The sequence below is a fragment of the Hemibagrus wyckioides genome, linkage group LG09, assembly GCF_019097595.1.
Source record: "Hemibagrus wyckioides isolate EC202008001 linkage group LG09, SWU_Hwy_1.0, whole genome shotgun sequence".
Lineage (NCBI taxonomy): Eukaryota > Metazoa > Chordata > Actinopteri > Siluriformes > Bagridae > Hemibagrus > Hemibagrus wyckioides.
In genome coordinates, this window is record NC_080718.1 from 20,820,611 (window position 1) to 20,843,436 (window position 22,826).

At 36.9% G+C, this 22,826-nt stretch overlaps 3 protein-coding genes and 1 pseudogene across 3 annotated transcripts; all 4 read right to left on the minus strand.

Moving 5' to 3' along the window:
• Positions 1–6,753: 6,753 nt before the first annotated feature.
• Positions 6,754–8,500, minus strand: LOC131359356 (rho-related GTP-binding protein RhoB). Its single transcript, XM_058399188.1, has one exon. It carries the CDS (start codon positions 8,351–8,353, stop codon positions 7,763–7,765), a length of 591 nt encoding a protein of 196 aa, XP_058255171.1. The 5' UTR covers positions 8,354–8,500; the 3' UTR covers positions 6,754–7,762.
• Positions 8,501–9,189: 689 nt separating this feature from the next.
• Positions 9,190–14,502, minus strand: LOC131359355 (b(0,+)-type amino acid transporter 1-like). The gene is made up of 6 exons (XM_058399187.1): positions 13,411–14,502; positions 12,382–12,515; positions 12,110–12,239; positions 11,783–11,907; positions 11,376–11,463; positions 9,190–10,645 (listed from the first exon to the last, which is right to left on the minus strand). Exons 1-6 carry the CDS (start codon positions 14,119–14,121, stop codon positions 10,415–10,417), a joined length of 1,419 nt encoding a protein of 472 aa, XP_058255170.1. The 5' UTR covers positions 14,122–14,502; the 3' UTR covers positions 9,190–10,414.
• Positions 14,503–14,656: 154 nt separating this feature from the next.
• On the minus strand, positions 14,657–19,771 carry LOC131359354 (b(0,+)-type amino acid transporter 1-like). The gene is made up of 6 exons (XM_058399186.1): positions 19,010–19,771; positions 18,749–18,882; positions 18,496–18,625; positions 18,154–18,278; positions 17,698–17,785; positions 14,657–16,882 (listed from the first exon to the last, which is right to left on the minus strand). Exons 1-6 carry the CDS (start codon positions 19,718–19,720, stop codon positions 16,652–16,654), a joined length of 1,419 nt encoding a protein of 472 aa, XP_058255169.1. The 5' UTR covers positions 19,721–19,771; the 3' UTR covers positions 14,657–16,651.
• A 1,499-nt stretch (positions 19,772–21,270) lies between these two features.
• On the minus strand, positions 21,271–22,053 carry LOC131359872 (b(0,+)-type amino acid transporter 1-like; annotated as a pseudogene).
• Positions 22,054–22,826: the final 773 nt, after the last annotated feature.

Here is a 22,826-nt window from a genome sequence, read left to right on the forward strand (position 1 = left end):
CTGACATTCCACACTTTGTTTTCTTGGTTGAATAAATGAATCATCTGCATACTTAGGTCCTTAAGTCCACTTCTTCTTGTTGGAATTTTTCATTGTGAACAAACTAGTCACACTATTTATTCTATAAAATTCACTTTATTTGAACTGAATTACGACAAAGTTTATACTAATCTTTGAAAAAGTGCAAAAGTATACAATTTGGGATGTACCGCATGTCTTCATAAACTTTGCTTTGTGCACAGGGGCATGCTGGAACAGGTTTAAGCCCCTTAGTTATGATAAAGGGAAACTGTAATGGTACAGTTTACAAAAATATTATAAACAATTGTGCGCTTCCAACTTTGAAGCAACAGTTTGGGGGAAAGGCCCACATATGGGTGTGATACTCATACTTACTCATGGACACATCCACATATTTTTGGCCATCTAGTGTACATTTGTAAAACAAATTCCAGCCATTTTATTCTGAGCTCAGCAACGTGGATAAGTGGCTGTGTTGCAATTTCAAGAAACCAGATCAGACTGGATCCATCAACATTACTCATCTAGCAATGTCTAGCACTGCTTGATTAAGTGCACTAACGTCTGACCTCATACATTTTTATGACAAAAATATCTTTCACACTTCTCATCAATCTTCTAGACATTTTATTCGGATTGCAAAGCAAACCATTTAACAGAGAATGAGCAAGGTTTGGTTGAACACATCTTGGTAACAATGAATCTTGTAGACAGATGCTTTGGATGTTCTCAAGGAAATAAACAGACATAGATGATAATGAGGGCTAGTTTCAGTTTATTGGTAAAGTGAATGTGTGACAGTCTAAAACACAGAAGCATGATCTTAATAAACGTAAACAATGCCAGAAACTGTCCTGAGCCGGGTGACGTGGTTCAATTAGATTCTTGAGAGACTTGTTTCAGCTAGATACATAACCATCTATTCTTACCCTGTTTCTATAAATCATGCTTGAGGAAGCTCAGCAGTTCCTTTAACAATGCTATGACTGAGGTGGTTATGGTGTTATGGTTTGTCAAGGTGTACAATAGGATAGATATCTCACTTCTGAACTTTTCACCTGTTAAAATACATTTCTGCCTTTTTTTCTCAGCTCCACCTTTCCTGACAGCCACGCCCTCTTTCAGCTTATAATAATAATAATGGCATGAATGGCTTACTGACAATGTAAGAAATTCTTTCCTAAAATATCTTTCCTATTCAAAGTAAACTTGTTTTATTTTGGGAGGTGTGGTACTGGTATTATTATAGGTGTATTTTTATTCATTGCCCATGCACATGTTCGGAAAAATTTAGCTGTATTTGACCTATTAAATAAGCAGTCGGAATAACCCCAGGTAATATACTGTATATATCCCATCTGAACTGATGTTGGTAAAACTTCCATTACATCATGTGTGAAAAGAACTTTTATTCTTCAGTATAGGGAGTTGTAGGAAGCTCTCTTTTCTATCATTTCCTTTCAAAGAGTTTATAATACAGAAAAACAAAACATAGATGACATCTAAATATCAGGTATAGTCTTCATAAATGTTATAGCCATGTGAACACCTCTAGTCATTACTTACTGTGCTATTTTTAAAAAATATCTATCTTTTTTTTATCGCACTGCTGGATCTTAAATCTAAACATCCATTCTAATAAATAAAAAGAAGAGAACAAGAAGGTACTCATTTGTCAAGACCTTAATCAGCTATCAGAACATCTCCTTCAGTCCTGCAGCCATTTTGGCAGTTTATCGGACTCTGATAAAGCTTGTTCCATCTCCACTCAGACAGAAAGGCTATTAAAGAACACTGTGCAGAGTCTTGCCCATGGAAACACAAGGTTTAATCATGTGTTTGCAGGCTTACGTAAGTTTTAATCAGCAGTGCATCTGCACCCTAGACAGGGCATTTCTGATTCCTCCACCTTTGAGTTGCCGTGTATACATGTCTGGAATGTTCAGGCCTTTATACACTAATCCTATAAACCTGTCCTAGCAATCTAGCTCTGTGTCCTAGCAAGCTAGCAGCACTCACATGAATCATTTGCTGAAGGTACAAATTGTGAACTAGACATTATTATATGCTTTACAGTGAATAGATGCAGATCAAACACACACACACATACACACACAAACACACACAGACTCTTCTGTGTTTAGAGTACAGGTTGTATTGTGTGATTTTACTTTTTTTTTTTAACAATGTGGGCAGGAGAAATAAAATACTTTCCATCATATACTATACACAGTATATCAGTATATACAATGGCCATGTTCATTTGTAAGACATTTTGATATGGATATAGAATCATTTTCAGTATTCAGAGCTTAAACATAATACCTAAATATATATATTTGGATACAAAAACAAACGCACAGACATATATATGCATAAAGACATGCGCACATATTTGCAAAAGTATCACACCTTGCCTGAACACATGATAAAGGGCAGGAAATTCCAAGCTTAATACCCCCAGATTCCCCTTTAACAACCTTTCTATTTAAAGTGTTATAAACACTTCACCAAAAAATGTAGCATGGATTTTGTGTACCTTGTTCTTCTTCACGTACTCAAATACACACAAACACACATACACACACACAGAGTACACACACACACACAGAGTACACACACATTTGCGTACAGGGATGGACTACACACTGGTGGCTGGCATTGCTCTGTTCTAGCTTGGTCTGAAAACAAACAAGCCTGGAGACCTTCCCAAGTGAGTCATTCATTAGGCCAATGACCTCAGAGCACAGATTTGGCTAGAGGAAGTGTTTATCCAGCATACGGATCGGAACACTGCCCCGAACTACCAGCCACCAGGGAATGCTGAACAGATCTTCCAGCTCATTTTTATCTCTATGCTTACTCAAGCATGTTGCAACTGTCTCTGATTCTTGTCTTTTGCCACCAGTCCTATACAAATATGACTAACAAAACATTAGGGACTGTCTAGATGGATCTAGTTTGAAGTGAGATCAGTTGTCCTAAATGATGCTTCCTGTTTATAGAGTAATATCCTTTGCGTAGGTCTTACTGGAGGTCTGGGTCTATATGTTGTCTTTTAAGTTCCAAACCTCTCCAAAGTTTAGAATAAAACACGGTCATGGACTTAAACGAGCTGGGGTTACTTTCTGAAGTCCCTTCACTTCTGGTTGTTTTTTTTAACATCTGTGTGCACTCATGCAGAATTTTAGATCCGATTTTCAAAAATTGTTCAAGCAGATTTTTCACTGTAAACTACGAAAGGGATTAGCTGAAATGACTGACACTTGAGTTATCATCTGCATGGCCACACTAAAAGCCATGCAAATTTCTCAGTTATGTCCATTTGCCACTAGCAGCTATTTTGGCAATTTTCCTTCTTCACAAATATCTATAAACTGTGACCAGAAATATGGGATACACTTCCGATCTACTGCCACACTGGCCAGGATAAAGTGCTGCACAGAAATGTTTGCTAGAATCATTAGCTAATTAGCTATCCTGCATGGCAAATGATTAACACTGAACAATTTAGAGAGATATCTTCAGCTAAGGAAACTAGTAACCTGTTAAACATTAGTGCTAAGATTAAGTTGTTGGCCATTTTAATAATGTTGCATAAAAAGCTGTATTTTAATCTTTAGCATGATATAAGAGGACTTGCTAATCAGATTTCTAAATCACAGTGTGGTTTTTACCCCTGCACAAACAGAGACTTTTGAAAGTACATAGACGGCTGTGCCTATTTATTCTGTATCCTAACACTCTGTGGAAAACTTCACTAATGTGGATCTGGATATGGATCGAGCGTCCAGACATCCTCTCTGGCACAGCTGATTCAGAACAATGGTCACTCGTCAGACTGTTATTTTAGGTTTCATATCTAAGTGCTTCCTGCAGGTTTCCTTTGTAATATTAGGTGATGAGCAAAGCTGTCGTTAGTTGGTGCATGCAGCTGATTTGTGAAGATTTTTATCCTTGTTGCTCATATCCTGTCATTGTGTATAGTCAGGATTTTCCCTTTAGTAAAGTACACACGACACTGTTTATGCTCATTATATCATCAAATATGGCTGAAACTGTATACGCTGTCTGATATATTAGGTATTTTGTTGTACTGTTGCATACGTTAGGAACTGCTTTTGTTTCTTTATTGATGTTAATAGCACAGTTAGTCATTATACTGTATAATTAGTATATTTTTACCTGCAAAGATGCATGTAATGCTTCTTTATAGCTTTCCACTGAAATGTAATTAACACATTTCCAGGTGAAAGATACATATTAAAGCTATAACATATGAACATGGAAAGGTTCATTTTGGCAGCCTTTTGTTCTGAAGGTGTACAAATGGATGTACAAATGCATATTAATATTGATACTCCAACTGGATGGAATGCTTTATTCTGTGCCTATATTGCACTTGCTATGCACAAATACACTTAGACCTATAGCTCACATTGTCATATGATTTCTGTGTAACTATAGGATTTGAACTTGCAGGCTAGATCTTTGTAGCAGATTTTTTTTCCATTCACTTTGATGAGTACCCAAGTGACATATGGCCCTGAGACAGAGGACGAAAAAAGAAGTTAAAATACATAAATAAATCAATAAACCCACCCTTTCTTCCATCTAAACTAGTCAGCCCACACATTTCCCTTTGAGCTATCCCATCATCCTCCCCTGAGTACTCGCCATATGCCTCCTCTCCTCTTTGATGACGGTCTATACCCCCCCCCCCACACACACACACCCCCTTATTCATCCAAGAGAGTGCAAAGATTTTCCGGGAAGAAAATTCTATACTCTGTACTTCTCAGGTGAAAATTGTACAGCAATCACCAGACTCCTAATATTAAAGATGTGTGCTCTGTGTGTGTGTGTTTTAAAAGCCTTGTCAGGCTCTAACTGCTCTTACTGATAGGAAGATGCATAACAGATCAGTCAACTGGCACTCAGAAACATTAAGTAGGTCATCTATTTTTATTTCATTTTTTATTCAACTCTGAAGATTCTACCCAGCAACAAGACGTTTTACACTGTGGTTCCAATCCAAAAAGACATGAAAGGCAACTATTAAAAATGAAATCAATGTCTATATATTACCAGAAATGGCATTCTTCTGAAGAACTGTTGATTCTGACCGGTCAGAGGGTGTTGATTCATTTTCTTTCACAGGTTTTATAATCAAATTCTTGATAAGGTGATGTTTAGCGTTTATTAGAAGTAGTATCCAGTGGCAGGGCTGTATAACAGTCAATGTAAAAGCTGTAGCTTTACGTTTTCCAGTCATTTTCACGACACTGCACTTTCTGGGTTTCCCTGTAACAAGAGTTCAAGAGAGTGACCAAAGATGACTGGTCTCTCTTTATACCAGTCATAACCTAACAACAGCAGCTAACTTGTTTATCAGATGTTGAAAAATTGCTGTAGTATAAGAGGAACAAAACATTTCAGGACACCAGGCTACATATTTTGTAATTTTCTTATAACATCATGCTTTACCCAATAAATTCACATATGTTTTTGCTATTTTGAAAACAAAAAAGTACAGAAACATGAGGGAGTATTATATCCTGTTATTGGTGGATAAGATTTGTCACCCTTTCCTTTGTTGGGTCTGACACATTCTTTTAGTTTCCACATTTAGAAATGGAAAGATTATTATTCCAATTACAACACAAAAGTGCTGTCACAATGTAAAATAATTTCTAGGTCACAATGTTGCATCATCATCACACTGTATTCTTACTGTCATTTTCATTTCTCTTAGTTGCATCAGGAAGATGACAACCTTCAGTGTTTTGCAAGAATGTTCTCCACATGTTTGAAGCCGCAGTGATTTGGCCTTAAGCTCAGTAAACTAGCCTGGGCATGTTAAATCGTCTAAACAGCAACTCTAAACTTTCATGTGCTAATGAGAAGAGCTCAGATAACTGCTCAACAAATTAGCAATATGGAAGCATCACCTTCAAGTCTCAAATCTAGTGTGTAATGGTCAACAGGAGGTCTGTACTATAATCCCAGAGAATGTGTATTGTGTGGGGGAAAAAAACCTCAGACATTTGAGCATCAAATGTAATCTCACTTGAAGTCAAACTGGAAACACCAAATGAAATTAGAATAACAAACCATATCTCAATCCACTCAAGATTTTTTCACACGTGAGGTGTACATGTTGGTATTTTGTTGCAGAAGAAGTTGTAAGAGACACCTAAAGTCAATTTAGATCATAAATTCTCAGATATTTCGTGCTGTCTCAAAGCTGCACTTTGCATTAGATCCTTATATATACACACACAATGTTATGTCAATATATTGCTTTGGATTTTTTTTAATTCATTTAACAGAGGTTTTATAATGAACTATAAAGCGGGGCTATTATCATACCTTTGAACATATGTGATTGACATTATTCAAGTGTATTAGAATAGATTATAAATGATTTAAGGGAAAGATTTTGCTCAATACTATATAATTTACCTGACTAGATCACAAAATTCACAAATTTGTGAGGAGGAAAAGACAATATCTGTCTGACTGGCTTTTGTTCAATGAAACTTAAATGGTGTTGTGCACAAAGCATCTGACCCCACCCTTTTTTTTTTATTTCACTTCCAATTTTTTATTACTGTAAAACCAGTTATACAATTAAAACCACATGATTTCCGAAAGAAAGAAAAAAGGGGAAAGAAAAGAAAGACGCTGAAGCCTTGAGGCTTCTGTCAACATAAAACACAAGACAACTACTTACATTTACATGACATATTTAATAATTGTTCTGTAAAACATTCATTCATGTCAAATACTTGCTGGGTTTATGTAAACTTGGCAACTTACAACATGAAACATAAAAAATAATTTTAAAATCAAGACTTAAAAGTACCACAGACATAAAGAAGTGGAAAATATGCATGTATTGCAAATCTCTTAAGCTATGTGCCTCACTGGTATCAAACACAAAGATAAGGGCTTGTACAAGGTTATTATTTTTCTCATTCTTTTTAAACAGCAAATAGCAATTTCTTTCAGTGCAGTGAGATTATGGTGATTATTGTAGACCTGCCATTTAAAAAAAACTCTAAGTTTTCAAAAAGCCAAAACAATAATTTACTTATGTACATTTCAACTGCACTGTAACCCAGTGCAAATAAAACAAAGCAATGAAATGGGCTATTGTATACAAATTGTGATCTCTGTGGCAACATTTAATGCACTGTTTAAAAAAAACCCAAAAACATAACACTAGCTGTGATTAAAAACACGTTGAATTTTAAGCAAAGCACAAAGAAACACAGCCCTGAGCCCTGACCACCCACATCACATCCCCCACTTCATGCATCCTCGTGCGTTTCTTCCAAGATTTTTTGCAGGACTGCGTTGCAACAGTTTCCTTGTAAGAAACACATTCCTCTGTCTCTCTCTAGTCATGGCTGGGAGCAGGATAACCCCAGGCGTCAAATTTTGACCCTTTAAATATTTAGGAAGGCTACTCATAGCTGTAAACCCCAATGGCGGACTTGTAGTGGACCAGTAGGTTCGCCATTTAACCCCAGTCGTTCCATCCCATAATGCAAAGGGAGCATTTCAGTGTCCCCTCTCCCTCTCAGTGGGCTTCAGAAGAACTCGATACTTCACAAAAAGGAGACGCGCCCATTTTACAGCAACAGCTGCTGCCCTGCGCGTGCGTTTGTGTAGCGACGGAGCAGGACACGTCGTGATTTCTCGGTATTTTCACAAGAGTTCAGTTGAAGCCAGTTCAGAGCAGTTTGCAGCACTGACCACAGCCCGGGGCGGGTCTCGTCCTCTTCTGCAGCGCGGCGCGGGTGGCCGTCTCAAACACCTCCCGAACGCCTTCTTTAGTCTTAGCTGAACACTCCAGATAGTCGTAGGCACCGATACGCACGGCCATGGCGCGCCCGTCCTCGCCCTTCACCGGCTCCTGCTTCATGCGCGCTAGCTCATTGCGCACATTCTCGTCGTTGCGCAAGTCCTTCTTGTTGGCCACCAGTATGATTGGCACGTTAGGGCAGAAGTGTTTGACCTCGGGAACCCACTTCTCAGGGATGTTCTCTAGCGAGTCAGGGCTGTCCACGGAGAAGCACATGAGTATGACGTCCGTGTCCGGATAGGAGAGGGGTCGGAGCCGGTCGTAATCCTCCTGACCGGCTGTGTCCCAAAGCGCCAGCTCCACCTGCTTGCTGTCCACTTCGATGTCCGCCACGTAGTTCTCAAACACCGTGGGCACATACACCTCCGGGAACTCGTCCTTGCTGAACACGATCAGGAGACACGTCTTGCCGCACGCGCCGTCCCCGACCACCACCAGCTTCTTTCGGATAGCAGCCATTGTACTCGTTCTGTCAGTCGTTCAGTTCAGCCAGAAAATCACGAAACAACCTCTCGGCTTCAATCACGCCACCCTATAATATACAAAGTCACTTCCTCTCCTATGGTCTGACCACAGCGTTTTCATGAACAGCTGCTGGGCAGAACTTCTTTATAAAGCAACCTCGATGCTTTCTTAATATAGCACTCCAATGGAAAGGAGCACGATGACTTCATGGTTTTAAACTCGCAATATGATTGGCTGAATCAGCAGAGAAGGTGGGGTTTATTCTTTCGCCACGAGGACTAGAAGTGCCGGCCTCTGGTTTGGTTTGCGCGTGCGCATTTGCCACCTCAAATTAGTGGGCAAGTTAACTAGAGGAAGAAAGGTTTACTTCTTACAAAATAAACATTTCACAAGATGATTAATTAAAATAAAATTAATTATTAAAAACCATAAAAAATGAAGTCTTAAGATACTCATGAAGAAAAACTTAGGACATTACTTTTCTGTAAGAAAAAAGTAATTTATTGGTTTTTAAGAATGCCATGGTTTCATTTTACAACCTCAAATTGACAATTTGACCATTAACAAGCAGAATCTAGTATTTTACTGTTGTATTTTAATCAAAATTTCACAATAACAAAATTAAATGTAGCAGAAAATATTTTAACAAGTACTAACCTCTAAAATAAAAAACCTATACCTCTCTCTCTCTCTCTATATATATATATAGGTAAAGGTAATAAGGTAACAAGGTAAATATATATATATATATATATATATATATATATATATATATATATATATATATATATATATATATATATATATATATTACAAATTATTTATTCTATCCTATTTTTATTTTTTATTTATTACCTTATTACCTGTGCTTGTGGACACTGCTGGAAGTACATTTCCCATTGTGATGAATAAAGTTTCTATCTATCTATCCATCCGTCTGTCTGTCTGTCTGTCTGTCTACTCTTATCTCGCTGTGAACTATTTATTTACTTGATTGTGGGCCTAGTGATAATTTGATCATTTCAACCCCTGCTACATGTATTTTATAAAAGAGGTGCGTGGACATGCACTGATGTATCGCCTTTAAAAACTACAGTTTTAGCGTAATAAAATTGTGTTTGTAAGATTTATCAATATCTTGGGGACAAAAATGGTTGCTCTGTTTCTATGGCAACCCGAATTCCCTTTAAAGTTTGGAAATCTCGCGAGACCAAGAAGGTAGACTTCCATTTTAGCCATGACGCGCCATGACGCGCGGTGGACAAATGAAATTGCGCTCTGTGGCGGGGACGGCAATTTACTGCGATTTTAGGACGTATATGGGAGTCTCAGTGAGTTTTGTTGTCACAACAAACGGTGGCTATGACATAAATGTTCTTAATCATTACATCCCAGTTATTCTGCTATATTACTTCAAAAATCTAAGCCTTTACTGATGAAGAAGCACATCCGCTGACTCCATACAAATGTAACCTGAGATACAGGTATAAACTTAGTTTTATACTTAGTTATATAATAAAAGAAGTATCTGTTTTGCACGCTTCTCTACCTTTAAAGGCCTTGGTTTCTTTTTTGTCTTGGTCTGAGGTAATTTTGCACTCCTTGGTCATTTATTTTGACGTGATCCTGTGGCTGCCCTTTTTTATTTATAATTATAACATGACACGTATAATATTATTCCTACTTTACTTCTTTTAAAGATATTCTGTATCTGCAAAAAAAAAAAAAAATATTCCGAATACGTTGTTTTTCTTACAATTAAATAACACCCAAAAACCACAGCTACAAAGATATGTTAAGAATTATATTTTTTTGTACAAACATGTCTATATTCTATATTAAATTAAGGAAATTTTCTTTTAGACTAGTTTGCCAATTTCCTGGGGTGCCTTAAGCCAACACATCATATTATTGATATTTTTATGAATTCAGAGTAAATGTTAACAAAATAAAGAATACAGTGTCAATAAAAAAATATTTCAAATTGTTATAAGGGTCTAGTGTTAATCAGCACAAGAGGCTGAAAAGCTCTGCCTGTCAGTCTGATTTGGTGCTTTACACATTTTTGTCAGCTGGCGCCACCTCCAGCAAGAGCTGCAGGAAGACTGTGAGTTTGTCCAGCAGGTGTGGACACAGTTTGAAGTGAATGAATGGAAAATAAATCAGAGATCCACTTAGGATGAAGAGAGTGACATACAGGTACTCGAGCTGAGGATTGTCAATGATGGGAGCTAGAACCAGGAACACAGCCACCAGAATCACCAGAATGGGTATAAAAATGGGTACCTGAGAAAACCAGACACCGGTTTATTTCATTCATTGTTCTGCTTTTCCTTCATATACATTATACCCAATAAATAAACACTTGCACTCAAACAGTCGGAGAAACTATGTATAAAAATAAAATAAAATCCTCATTAAATAATAGTATTCACTTTTAAAAATACATGTGCCTAATTTATTGAAACCACAAGGAATATTTTATGCAAAGGAAAGTAAATTGTCTGATTTTATATTTGCTCTCAGTCCTGCAGAAACTCTGTTGTTCTATTTAGCCATATCCTGGGATATAAATATGAGGTTGCATACATACCTTATCTATCTATCTATCTATCTATCTATCTATCTATCTATCTATCTATCTATCTATCTATCTATCTATCTATCTATCTATCTATCTATCTATCTATCTATCTATCTATCTATCTATCTATCTATCTATCTATCTATCTATCTATCTAAATATGGTTAAGCAAAACAATGTTTGGGCCATAACACACTGTTTGAAAATAACTGATACATTTTGTCAAGTGATTTTGTATATATTTTGTAACTAAAGCTCTGCATCTGTATCTGTATAATTCTAGGTGTGTGCTGTTCCACATGATTGGCTGATTGAGTAACTGCACGAATAAGGAGATGTGCAGGTGTTCCTAAAAAAGTGACCGTGTGAGTATATCATCTTTAACACACATCCATTTTATATAAGGATGAAAGTGTTCTTCATCTCTCTCACCTTGTATGTACTTGGAAGATCAGACTTTTTGATTTTTAAATAGAGCAGGCCAGATACCGTCAATCCATAGAAGAACCAGGATGCAAAGCTGAAAGTCAGAGTAGAATTAAAAAAACAGGTGATACATAAAACTGACCATCACATGCGTAGTCTAAAAGAAAAACAGAACGGAGATCTCATATGTTTTTTTTGTGTTTACTCAAGTTAATTAATATCATTTACTGAACAATTTACCGAATAACACTGTATTGATATATTTTATAGTTAGGCTTATTGCCCACTAACTTAATATTTTTATTCGGAGGCAGGTTGAAACATCTTGATCCGGGTATATTATACGAAAAATAATGTATTTTATACTATTTAAGTGAATATAAAGTGGTGCATCTGCAAAAATTATGTTATACCTAAAGAAGTTGATTATTCCCTGGAAGTCACCAGGAATGAGCACAATGAAGGCGATGATGCTGGTAAACATGAGAGCTGGAGAGGGAGTGAAGCGATGTACATGGGCCATGGACAGGATACTAGGCTAAAAGAGCAACAGATCACAAAGGAAGAAACCTCAGATCATATAACATCAGACTTTTGAGCCATGCATGATACACAAGCTCAAACCAGAGCGATGTTAGGATGGTACATAGAGTAGAGTCCATATTAAAGTAGTAACAATAACATTATTCCATGTGTATTTTTATAAATATTTATTAAAGCTTTAATTTCCTCGTACTTACCATGTGACCCTCTCGTGCAGCCACGAAGCAAATTCGTCCACCACTGAAGAACGAGCCGTTCAGCGTGCCAAAGCTAGATAAAGCTGCTGCAATAGACATCACCCAGCCCCAGCTGCCCAGCACTTTATTGCTGTTCTCAAAGAACAGATGGTGAAGTCTTATTTATTTATTTATTTATTTATTTATTTTTATAATACCTACATTTGAATTTAGTGTTGTTCCATCAGTGTTACATGCATAGTCTTCCATAAGTGCAAATTGTGATGGCCTACCCCCATGTAACTGCTACAGCACTGGACATCATCATCTCTCTAGGAGTCATGACGGCCAAATAGCTGATATTGACCAGCAAGTAAAGGATCGTCACCATTGGGATGGCAATCATCAATGCCCGTGGAAGATTTACCTTATACAAGCAGATATAGTATAAAATTCAGTACTTTTGCTGATAATTACAGATCTCATATTCATGCACTTCTAGATGTTGGATTCTGTTCCCTCCAGAGTATCTTTGCAGAACATTTCTTTATCACTTAACATTATTTGCCTTTACTCTTCAACAATTGTATACTAAATTGATATATAATCCTCTTATCTAATAGTGTTTGTATAAACTAGTCAACCAGAATCCCGCTAGTCACGCAGTGAAAAAAAAACAGCAAGGCAGATGATAAAGAAAGCAACTAAATTTGTTTTGTCTTGAAATATTTCAGACCAGATTTTAGATTTAATGGATTCTTTAATGGCAAAAGATCCCACTTAGCTAGTTTAGAGTCACATCAGTGGTGCATGCCACCTCAACTATAGTGATCCAGCCTTATTTTCAAATGCTACTAAGGCCAAATTTGAATATCTGAATATTAAATAGGGGAAGTAGCTCAATGGTAAAGGTGTTGGACTAATGATTGGAAGATTGTGAGTTTAAATCCCAACACCATCAAGCTGCCACTGCTGGGCCTAGCTGTATAATTGAGATAAATGTAAGTCTTTCTAGATAAGGGCATCTGCCAAATGCCATAAATGTAAAATATCCCATTGTTTGCTATAAACATCAAATGATATCTGAAAGAGTTGTTACTTGCCACTGATAACACTGGGATCTAAAGCTGCTGTATGACAGTACACTGTATCTTATTAAAAGTGATATGCAGATAAAATGAAATTGAACTGAAAGGCATATAACACTTTGTTGTGGAGGAATCCAAGTTCATCAACAACTGAGTATGCTATATCAAACAGACATATGAATATTCTCTGTCAAGAAAGTGTTTTATATAATCACAAAATCTCACACGACTTACCTCTGGATTTTTCACTTCCTCAAGAACAAAGTTTAAATTGTACCATCCAGCGAAAGACCAAAATCCTTGAAACAGAGCCATTCCAATGGCACTGATCTCCAAAGTTGTACCCTCAAAAGAAGTGTCTGGATTTCCAAGGCTTTCCAGGCCATTTTGAGCCATGGTAACTATTCCACCAATAACAATTACTATCAGACCCACCACTTTGGCCACTAGGAAGATAACCTGAATGGCCATGGCAAAGCGAACATTCAGCATATTGATGGTCACCACCACCAAAATGGACACTGCTGCTATACATTTCACCACCAATGTAGGTGGCATGCAGCCTGGATAAAAAGGAGCCACAGCATACTGAGCTAAACTCAAGGCTATAGCCGATATACTTGCTGGCTTCAACACGATTGTGAACGTATATGCCACAAAGAATGCTGGTAAGGGTCCGTAGATTCTCAGTAGGTAGATGAATTCACCTCCGGATTCTCTGAACATGGTGCCGAGCTCTGTATAACTGAGCGCAGCACATACAGTCAACAGGCCACACACAGCCCAGATGATCAAGCTCGCTCCAGGGCTTCCAACATTGGAGATTACAAACTGAGGGGACATAAAGATCCCCGATCCTATCATAGTGCCTGCGACCAGAGAGATCGCACTAATTAACCCTACCTCCCGCTTAAGCCTCAGGCCTTTGTTCTCGTTGCTTGTCATGGTGCTGTTCTGAGGTTAAAAATGAGCTCAATACATCTTGCAGTTAAATATCTGAAGCATGGGCAATAAAATACTAAGTACAAAGTATTTCTGCTTAAATATTAACATTTATGACAGCTTGGTGTACATCGCTATGCAAAGAAAATTGTGCTGAAATTATTAAGTCTGTGTAGGAAGCAGGGGATAATTGGTGCAGAGAGATCCTGGCACAAATTTTACAAAAAATATTTTGCAGAGAATAAGGAAAAATTACTACAAAGTGATACATTACACATGCAGTGTGTAGACTTTCCAGGGACTTGCCAGCAGTGTTGGGTAGGTTACTTTGGAAATGTAATAGGTTACAGATTACAAGTTACTCTGTTTAAAATGTAATAAGGAGTGTAACTTTTCAGTTACTTTATAATCAGTAAAGTAACTGATTACATTTGATTACTTTTTGATTACTTTTAAGTTTCTAACGGATATTTTCAACGAAATCATTTCCAAACATTTATACCAGGCAGGGTTAACCTTACAGTAATACTCAACTCTGTTTACTGTTTATAATATTTCATCACTTGAATTAAGATTATATTGATTTAATTTTAAGCACAGCCACCACAAAACCAGACTTCAGAACAAAAATTGTTTAATACTGTTTTAGGAATCAAATCTTTGCATGTACTGTCCTCTGATCCTCGCTCTGTGACGCCGCGGTCTGCGGATTTAAGAACGCGCTGAAAGACGGGAGGAGCCGAAGACTGCCGCCGTTTTCATATGAAATTTAAAGGGGACTGAGGAGATCTCTTATTCGTGTACAGTTTATGGACAATCGCAGAATTTTAGGGGGGCTGAGTAGAAATGTTAGGGGGGCTTTAAAATGTCCTAGCGACACCCATGACTAGCAGACTAGCTAATTTGTTGTGAATGTTTTGAATACAGGTCTTGAGTACACGGCCTCGATGAATGCGCAGGCGCGTTTTAGTGGATTTTTTTCCACAGAGCAGCTACAGTAAATCAACTGACCACTCTTTTCACTTTTTATTATACAGAAACGAGTAATATATCGTTCGAAACTAAAGGGTCTGTTTTTATTTCTCTACACTCACAATAATGACAAAAATTATACATTTTAAATATATTATAAAATAAAGAAAGGCTAGGTTCCATACCTGCAGATGCTTGCTCAGGTTCAACGTTGAAGCCTTTGATGCTGAAAGCATTTTAACAGCTGGCAAACTAATTTTGCACTGAACTGTTATATTTGCCCCTTATTGGATTTTAGGATGAAATTATTTTTATATTTCCAGGACTGAAATGCATTTTTATCACTCACCATGGTGGTAACTTTCAGACAGTGTATTAGCCTAAAGCTTTCAGCAGCAATGTGGATTAACGTAATTGGCAGACGCGCCGCAAATTCAAACCAGAGAACCAATCAGAATCATCAGAATAGCACCGCTTTAACAAACTCTAACAACAAATTAATATTTATTCAACATATACTAGTTTTTTAAAGAAAATATTCAGATGTAACTCTATTTGTAATCTTTAACATTTTCATAAGTAACTGTAATTTTAATTACATATTTTCTAAGTAACTGTAACGAGCTACTGTTACATTTATTTTGCAATTAAGTTACGTAACGCCGTTACATGTAACTAGTTACTCCCCAGCACTGCTTGCAAGGATGTTTTGTCCAAAATTAAGAGAAATATATTTACTCTCTTTCTTTCTTATCTTTCTGTGAAGGAAGGTATCATCTAAAACTAAGCAATTTTTTAAAATGTGTATGTAAAGAAATGTCTGTGTTAAGCATAAATCTCCTTTTGGAGCTTGTTAGGACTTATGACAAATCAGCCACCTCACTCCCAACATATCTAGATGTGTTGAGGGTCACAGAGAAATGAAACACATTCCTAATAGGATAGTGTAGTGGATCTTGACGCCCATTTTAGAAGCAAGATGAACCCAGTTTTTCTGGCTGAACACTGTTTATATCAGCATTAATACTAATCCTGTCTTATTACTTATTTGTAACAAATATCACACAAGCAAAGGATTTTTCATGGTGAGCACTGTCAATCACAAAGCTAATACAAAACACAAAAAGGAAAATTATATTACAACCAGAGTCAGTACCAGATTTGTAAAGATTTTTTTGTAATCATAAACATTACAGGTAAAATAAAAGCACTAACTAGGTAACTAGCAATTTGATTTATATTAGTTTATTACCAGGATTGCCTATTCGAAGTCTAGTCCTACTTTCCTTCTTCTTCCAGATTGCAATTCTGTACTAACACAAGCATATGAATTAAGGGTTTGAAGACTAAATATGAATTTGGTATTATTTTTTGTAAATAAAACCGAAATAAAGTGATAAAAAGTTAAAAAATAATGACATGGGTGAAAGATAAATGCATTTATCTTGAAATTAAAATAGCAAAAATGTTTATTTAGACTCACTACCCATAAAACACTAGTAATAAAGTCATGAAAAATCCTTTTAAGGATTAAAAAAACCTCTGATTTTGATGTGATGTTTTATATATTTTTTTCAGCTGGTGCAACCTCCAGCAAGAGCTGCAGGAAGACTGTGAGTTTGTCCAGCAGGTGTGGACACATTTTGAAGTGAATGAACGGAAAGTAAATCAGAGATCCACTTAGGATGAAGAGAGTGACATACAGGTACTCGAGCTGAGGATTGTCAATGATGGGAGCTAGAACCAGGAACACAGCCACCAGCAGGACCAACACAGGGATAATAAAGGGGACCTGAGATGACATTTGGGAACAGAATGGGAAAAAAATCATGTCACACATACACGTTATATTCACCTATGTGCACATTGCTCCCAGTCCTCAGGAGTGTCCAGTCTAACTGTTTTATAAATATGAGGTTAAATGGATATAAAATCCCTTTCAAATCCATTACTTTCACACATGAAAAAAAGACTAAACTAAAAATCATCCATTATGTAATTTCACTTACAAAATTTACATAATGGATGTAAAACTAGACAAGCAGTTAAAATGACATTAAGTGTAATGATAGCAATAACAAAAGATTTTACATGTAAAACATATTGGACATTGGCCACAAATAAACTCATGACCGCAGTGAGGATGAAACACAAACCAAAAAAGAAGAAGAAGAAACACAGAACTAACTAGAAATGCAAAACAAGAAAACGCATGCAAACATGGTGTAGTAACACATATTAATGATAAGACTGTGTGATAATACAAGAACAGAGGAGGGATACTTATCAAGCAATGGACTTAGTACACCTGGATACACTTGGGAAAAGACCAATGATGGGACGGGGCAGTTACGAGACACAAATCAATTTGAAGGCACATGACAATGTAAACAAATGTATGCAGAGGGAAGGAAGTTGTGAAATAAACAGCAAAGGAAGAGATTATCCAGGGTAGGCATCACAGAGTATTAACTGTGGTGATAATTTTCCAAGCACATAGTTGCATTAGAGTTATATTTATAATTATTTGCACCTCATCATAAAGGAATAAAAAAAAATTATTAGGTCACAGTTTATGGGAGCTTTTGGCATGTAAATCTCTCTTACCTTGTATACTCGAGGAAGATCAGACTTTATAATCTTTAGATAGATTAGTACTGATATCGTAAGTCCATAGAAGAACCAGGATGTGAAGCTGAAGGTTAAATGGAGAGGAATTAGAAGAAAAAAGAATAGGATATATATGTTGCAATAAAAATGGTCACATCATAATACATGCATAACCTAAATTAAATATATATTTATACAGCACATTTTGATATTTCAAAGACACGCAGTTCAGCCAAATGTTTTGATATTACTGTATTTTTCTTAGCATCAATTCTGTCACGTGTTCATCCTCAGTCACATGATTTATGCAACAGCAATACTGTTGCATGCTTATATTTATTCTTTTTAATATGCAGAATCACTATTAAGTATTCTGTTCTGGATATATTATAAGCCATATAATACATTTTGAACCCTTTAAGTAGACATGTATTGAAGTACTGTTAGCTGAACCTGAAAAAGTTGATTATGCCTTTGAAATCTCCAGGAATGAGCACAATGAAGGCAATGACAGTGGTAAAGGTGAGAGCTGGAGCAGGAGTGAGGCGCCGCACATGGGCCATGGACAGGATGCTGGGCTGAAAGAGCAACAAAACAAAGTTTTCCCAAAAAAAAAAAAAATATATATATATATATATATATATATATATATATATATATATATATATATATATATATATATATATTTGGATATAACACCTTAGGAAGGAGAATTAAGGTGTTTTTAAATACAAATACAAATCAGAAAGTCATAGTTTTAAAAGGTATAACTGTAAAGGTTATATTTGTACTTACCATGTGACCCTCTCGTGCAGCTATGAAGCAAATTCGGCCCCCACCGAAGAACGAGCCGTTCAGCGTGCCAAAGGAAGAAAAAGCTGCTGCAATAGACATCACCCAGCCCCAGCTGCCCAGCACTTTATTGCTGTTCTCAGAGAAAAGATAATGATCTACAGTGGGTCATTTTTCACTGTAATACATAAATTTAGTGCTGTTCCAGAAGTGTTACATGCATTATGTCCTGTAATTGCAAACTATGATGACCTACCCCCAAGTAACTGCCACAGCACTGGACATCATCATCTCTCTAGGAGTCATGACGGACAGAAAACTGATATTGACCAGCAGGTAGAGAATCGTTACCATTGGGATGGCAATCATTAATGCCCGTGGAAGATTTACCTTACACAGGCAGATATAATGTAAAATTCAGAACTGTATTTTTGCTGGTATTTACAATTCTCATGGAAATCATTCATGCAGATATAGATTTGCTAGATATACGTTGCAAAAATATCAAGCAACTTACCTCTGGCTTTTTTACCTCTTCAAGCACAAAGGCTAAATTAGACCATCCTGAGAAAGACCAAAATCCTTGATACAGAGCCATTCCAATGGTACTGATCCCCAAAGTTGTACCCTCAAAGGCAATGTCTGGATTTCCAAGGTTTTCCAGGCCATTTTGAGCCATGGTAACTATTCCACCAATAACAATCACCATCAGACCCACCACTTTGGCCACTAGGAAGATAATCTGAATGGCCATGGCAAAGCGAACATTCAGCATATTAATAGTCGCCACCACCAAAATGCACACCACTGCAATACATTTTACCACCAATATAGGTGGCATGCAGCCTGGATAAAAGGGAGCCACCACATACTGAGCAAAGCTCAAGGACACAGCCACAATACTTGACGGTTTTACCACAATAATTGTTGTGAATGCAACAAAAAATGCCGGTAAGGGTCCATAGATTTTCAATACATAGATGAAATCACCTCCAGATTCTCTGAACATGGTGCCGAGCTCTGTATAACTGAGCGCAGCACATACAGTCACCAGGCCACACACAGCCCAGATGATCAAGCTCGCTCCAGGGCTTCCAACATTGGACATCACATACTGAGGGGACATAAAGATCCCTGATCCTATCATAGTGCCTGCGACCAGAGAGATCGCACTAATTAACCCTACCTCCCGCTTCAGCCTCAGGCCTTTGTTCTCGTTGCTTGTCATGGTGCTGTGCCGCAAATGAAAATGAGCTTAAACCATCTTGAAGTAGAACAAAATATCTGAAGTAGGTAATGAGATACCAAGAGCAAAGTATTTCTGCTTAAATATTAACATTTAAAACAGCTTGGTGTATGTTACTGTGTAGATGTCTCGGGCGAGCCAAGAAAATTATGTTAATTTATCTGTGTAGTTAGTATTGGTGGAGTGGGGCTGGGTTAAGGGATGAGCTTTCTCTCTCATATGGTTAATGTGAATTGGAGCTGAGTTGAACTACTACAATTTGTCCTAAATTTAAACCAAAGCCATTTATGTCTCACTACACTTACCAACTTGCAGTTCTGTTCCACCTTGTACATTCTGTTATAATATAATATTTTCTCTGTGTAATATAATTAATGTACATATTGTCCACTTCATAGATTACACCTAGTTTATCTATCTGATTATCTATTTATATACATGTATATGTATATATATATATATACTATATTTATACATACTATATACTATCTGTATAAACACTGTATATTATCTGTAACTGTTGTACATACAATGTACATAATGCACACATTTTTGCATAATTTATAATTATACTTTACACTTTATCTGCTGTAAATACAACTTGCACATACCTCTCTATGCGCACTTTGTTCATTTGCACAATTTCTACTATTTGCACATTTGGTAGATGCTAAACAGCATTTCACTGCTATCTATTTAAGGGCATTTAAATAAAGTGAGGGCATTGTAAAATGTTGTGAAAAGACATTTGCCCAGTGAAGTAAAATGTGTTTATTTAGCTCAGTTAAAAGCCTGTATCATTTTTTGGCAGAAAACAAAACTCTGATAATATTCTTAAATATTCTTAATTTGTAAAGTTGACAAACATTTCTGAAAACTTAAGATCTGGTCATCTGTATGTATTTCAAAAGTCCTAGACATAGCCTTTTGTCAAAATGTGTGAAAAATAAGAAAAATAAACACTCACTGTTGAATTTGGTGAAACATTGTTTTGTGAACATTAATGACCATCCAGTCAAGCACTTGTACGTATAATAACACAAACTGAATCATATTCTTTCCATGTGTTTATTTGTTTCAACAGCCCAAACAATAGGGAATTTAAGCCCATTTCAGTAGAATAATAAAGTTAAGATGACCTTACTACAGTATTTACATTGAGTATCCACTATGATATTTGCTGTACTATTTAATAGCAATCTCTGTGACACAATGCCTTTGGAAAACCCCTGCTAAGAAACAACTGCAAAAAACAATTCAAGCTATAAATGACTGACAGATTTGGTAAAACATTGCATTGGGAACATTAAGAAACAATTATTGACAAGTCTGATTTGGTGGTTTATACAATTTTTTCAGCTGGTGCAACCTCCAGGAAGAGCTGCAGGAGCACTTTGAGTTTGTCCAGCAGGTGTGGACACAGTTTCAAGTGAATGAATGGAAAATAAATGAGAGATCCACTTAGGATGAAGAGAGTGACATACAGGTACTCAAACTGAGGATTGTCAACGATGGGAGCTAGATCCAGGAACCTACCCCCAAGTAACTGCCACAGCACCGGATACCATCATCTCTCTAGGAGTCATGGCAGCCAGATAACTGTTATTGACCAGCAAGTAGTATACTATACTATACACATCCTCAATACAAAATATCTTACATCTCACCTCTAGATTTTGCAACTCCTCAGTCACAATGTTTAGATTAGACCATCCAGCGAAAGACCAGAGTCCCTGATACACAGCCTTTCCAGTCGGACTGAGTTCCAGCTTTGTGCACTCAAAGGCAACATCCAAATTTTCAAGGCTTCCAGGCCATTTTGAGCCATGGTAACTATTCGCCAGTAACAACCACCACCAGACCCACCATTTTAGCCACTAGGAAGATAACCTGAATGGCCATGGCAAAGCGAACATTCAGTATATTGATAGTCGCCACCACCAAAATGGACACTGCTGCTATACATTTCATCAACAATGTAGGTGGCATGCAGCCTGGATAAAAAGGAGCCACAGCATACTGAGCAGAAAGAATGCCGGTAAGGGTCCGTAGATTCTCTGGACATAGATTTATTCACCTCCGGATTCCCTGAACATGGTGCCGAGCTCTGCATAAGTGAACGCAGCACATAGAGTCACCAGGCCACACACAGCCCAGATGATCAAGCTCACTCCACGGCTTTCAACATTGGAGATTACAAACTGAGGGGACATAAAGATCCCCGATCCTATCATAATACCTGCGACCGGAGAGATCGCACTAATTAAGCCTACCTCCCGCTTCAGCCTAAGGCCTTTTTGCTTGTTGCTTGTCATGGTGCTGTGCTGCGAATGAAAATGAGCTTTATACATCTTGAAGTAAAAGAAAATATCTGAAGCATTGGTAATAAGATACTGAGAGCAAAGTATTTCTGCTTCAATATTAACATTAAAAACAGCTTGCTGTATGTTACTGTGCAGAAGTCTCAGGCCAGCCAAGAAATGGGAAATTATATTGGTGGGGCTGGGTTAAGGGAGATGAGCTTTCTCACATATGGTTGATGTGAATTGGAGCTGAGCTGCACTACTACATTGACTATTTGATCATAATGACTTTTTTATTTTTAATTTTATGACTATTTGTCATAAATTTAAATCATAGCCGTTTAAGGGCACTAAAAAAAGTGCATTGAAAAATGTTGTGAAAACACATTTTCCCAGTGAAATGAAAGGTGTTTATTTAGCTCATTAACAGGCATGTATCATTTCTTGGCAGAAAAAAATCAGATAATATTTGATAACATATTAATTCATAAAGCTAACAAACATTAGTGAAAACTTAAGATCTGGACACCTTATGTATTTCAAAAGTCCTAGATGTAGCCTTTTGTCAAAATGTATGAGAAATAAAAAATATAAACACTCACTGTCGAATTTTTCAATGAAACATTAATGACAATCCAGTCAAGCACTTAGCAGAGAAACAGACCTGGTGAAAACGTATATATTTATTTATTTATTTATTTATTTATGTATGTATGTATGTATGTATGTATGTATGTATGTATGTATGTATGTATGTATGTATTGCTATTTCCGTGATCGTATCT

What these genes read in the sequence shown, in the direction of transcription:
- LOC131359356 (XM_058399188.1), bottom strand. Translation starts at nt 8,353, where the DNA reads ATGGCTGCTATCCGAAAGAAGCTGGTGGTGGTCGGGGACGGCGCGTGC.
- LOC131359354 (XM_058399186.1), bottom strand. Translation starts at nt 19,720, where the DNA reads ATGACAAGCAACGAGAACAAAGGCCTGAGGCTGAAGCGGGAGGTAGGG. An exon ending in GCTGTGGCAGTTACTTGGGG is followed by an intron (nt 18,626 to 18,748) that starts GTAGGTCATCAT and finishes CTCTGAGAACAG; the next exon opens with CAATAAAGTGCTGGGCAGCT. An exon ending in GGCATAATCAACTTTTTCAG is followed by an intron (nt 17,786 to 18,153) that starts GTTCAGCTAACA and finishes TTTAACCTTCAG; the next exon opens with CTTCACATCCTGGTTCTTCT.
- LOC131359355 (XM_058399187.1), bottom strand. Translation starts at nt 14,121, where the DNA reads ATGACAAGCAACGAGAACAAAGGCCTGAGGCTTAAGCGGGAGGTAGGG. An exon ending in AGGAAGTGAAAAATCCAGAG is followed by an intron (nt 12,516 to 13,410) that starts GTAAGTCGTGTG and finishes TGCTTGTATAAG; the next exon opens with GTAAATCTTCCACGGGCATT. An exon ending in ATCTTCCAAGTACATACAAG is followed by an intron (nt 10,646 to 11,375) that starts GTGAGAGAGATG and finishes TGGTTTTCTCAG; the next exon opens with GTACCCATTTTTATACCCAT.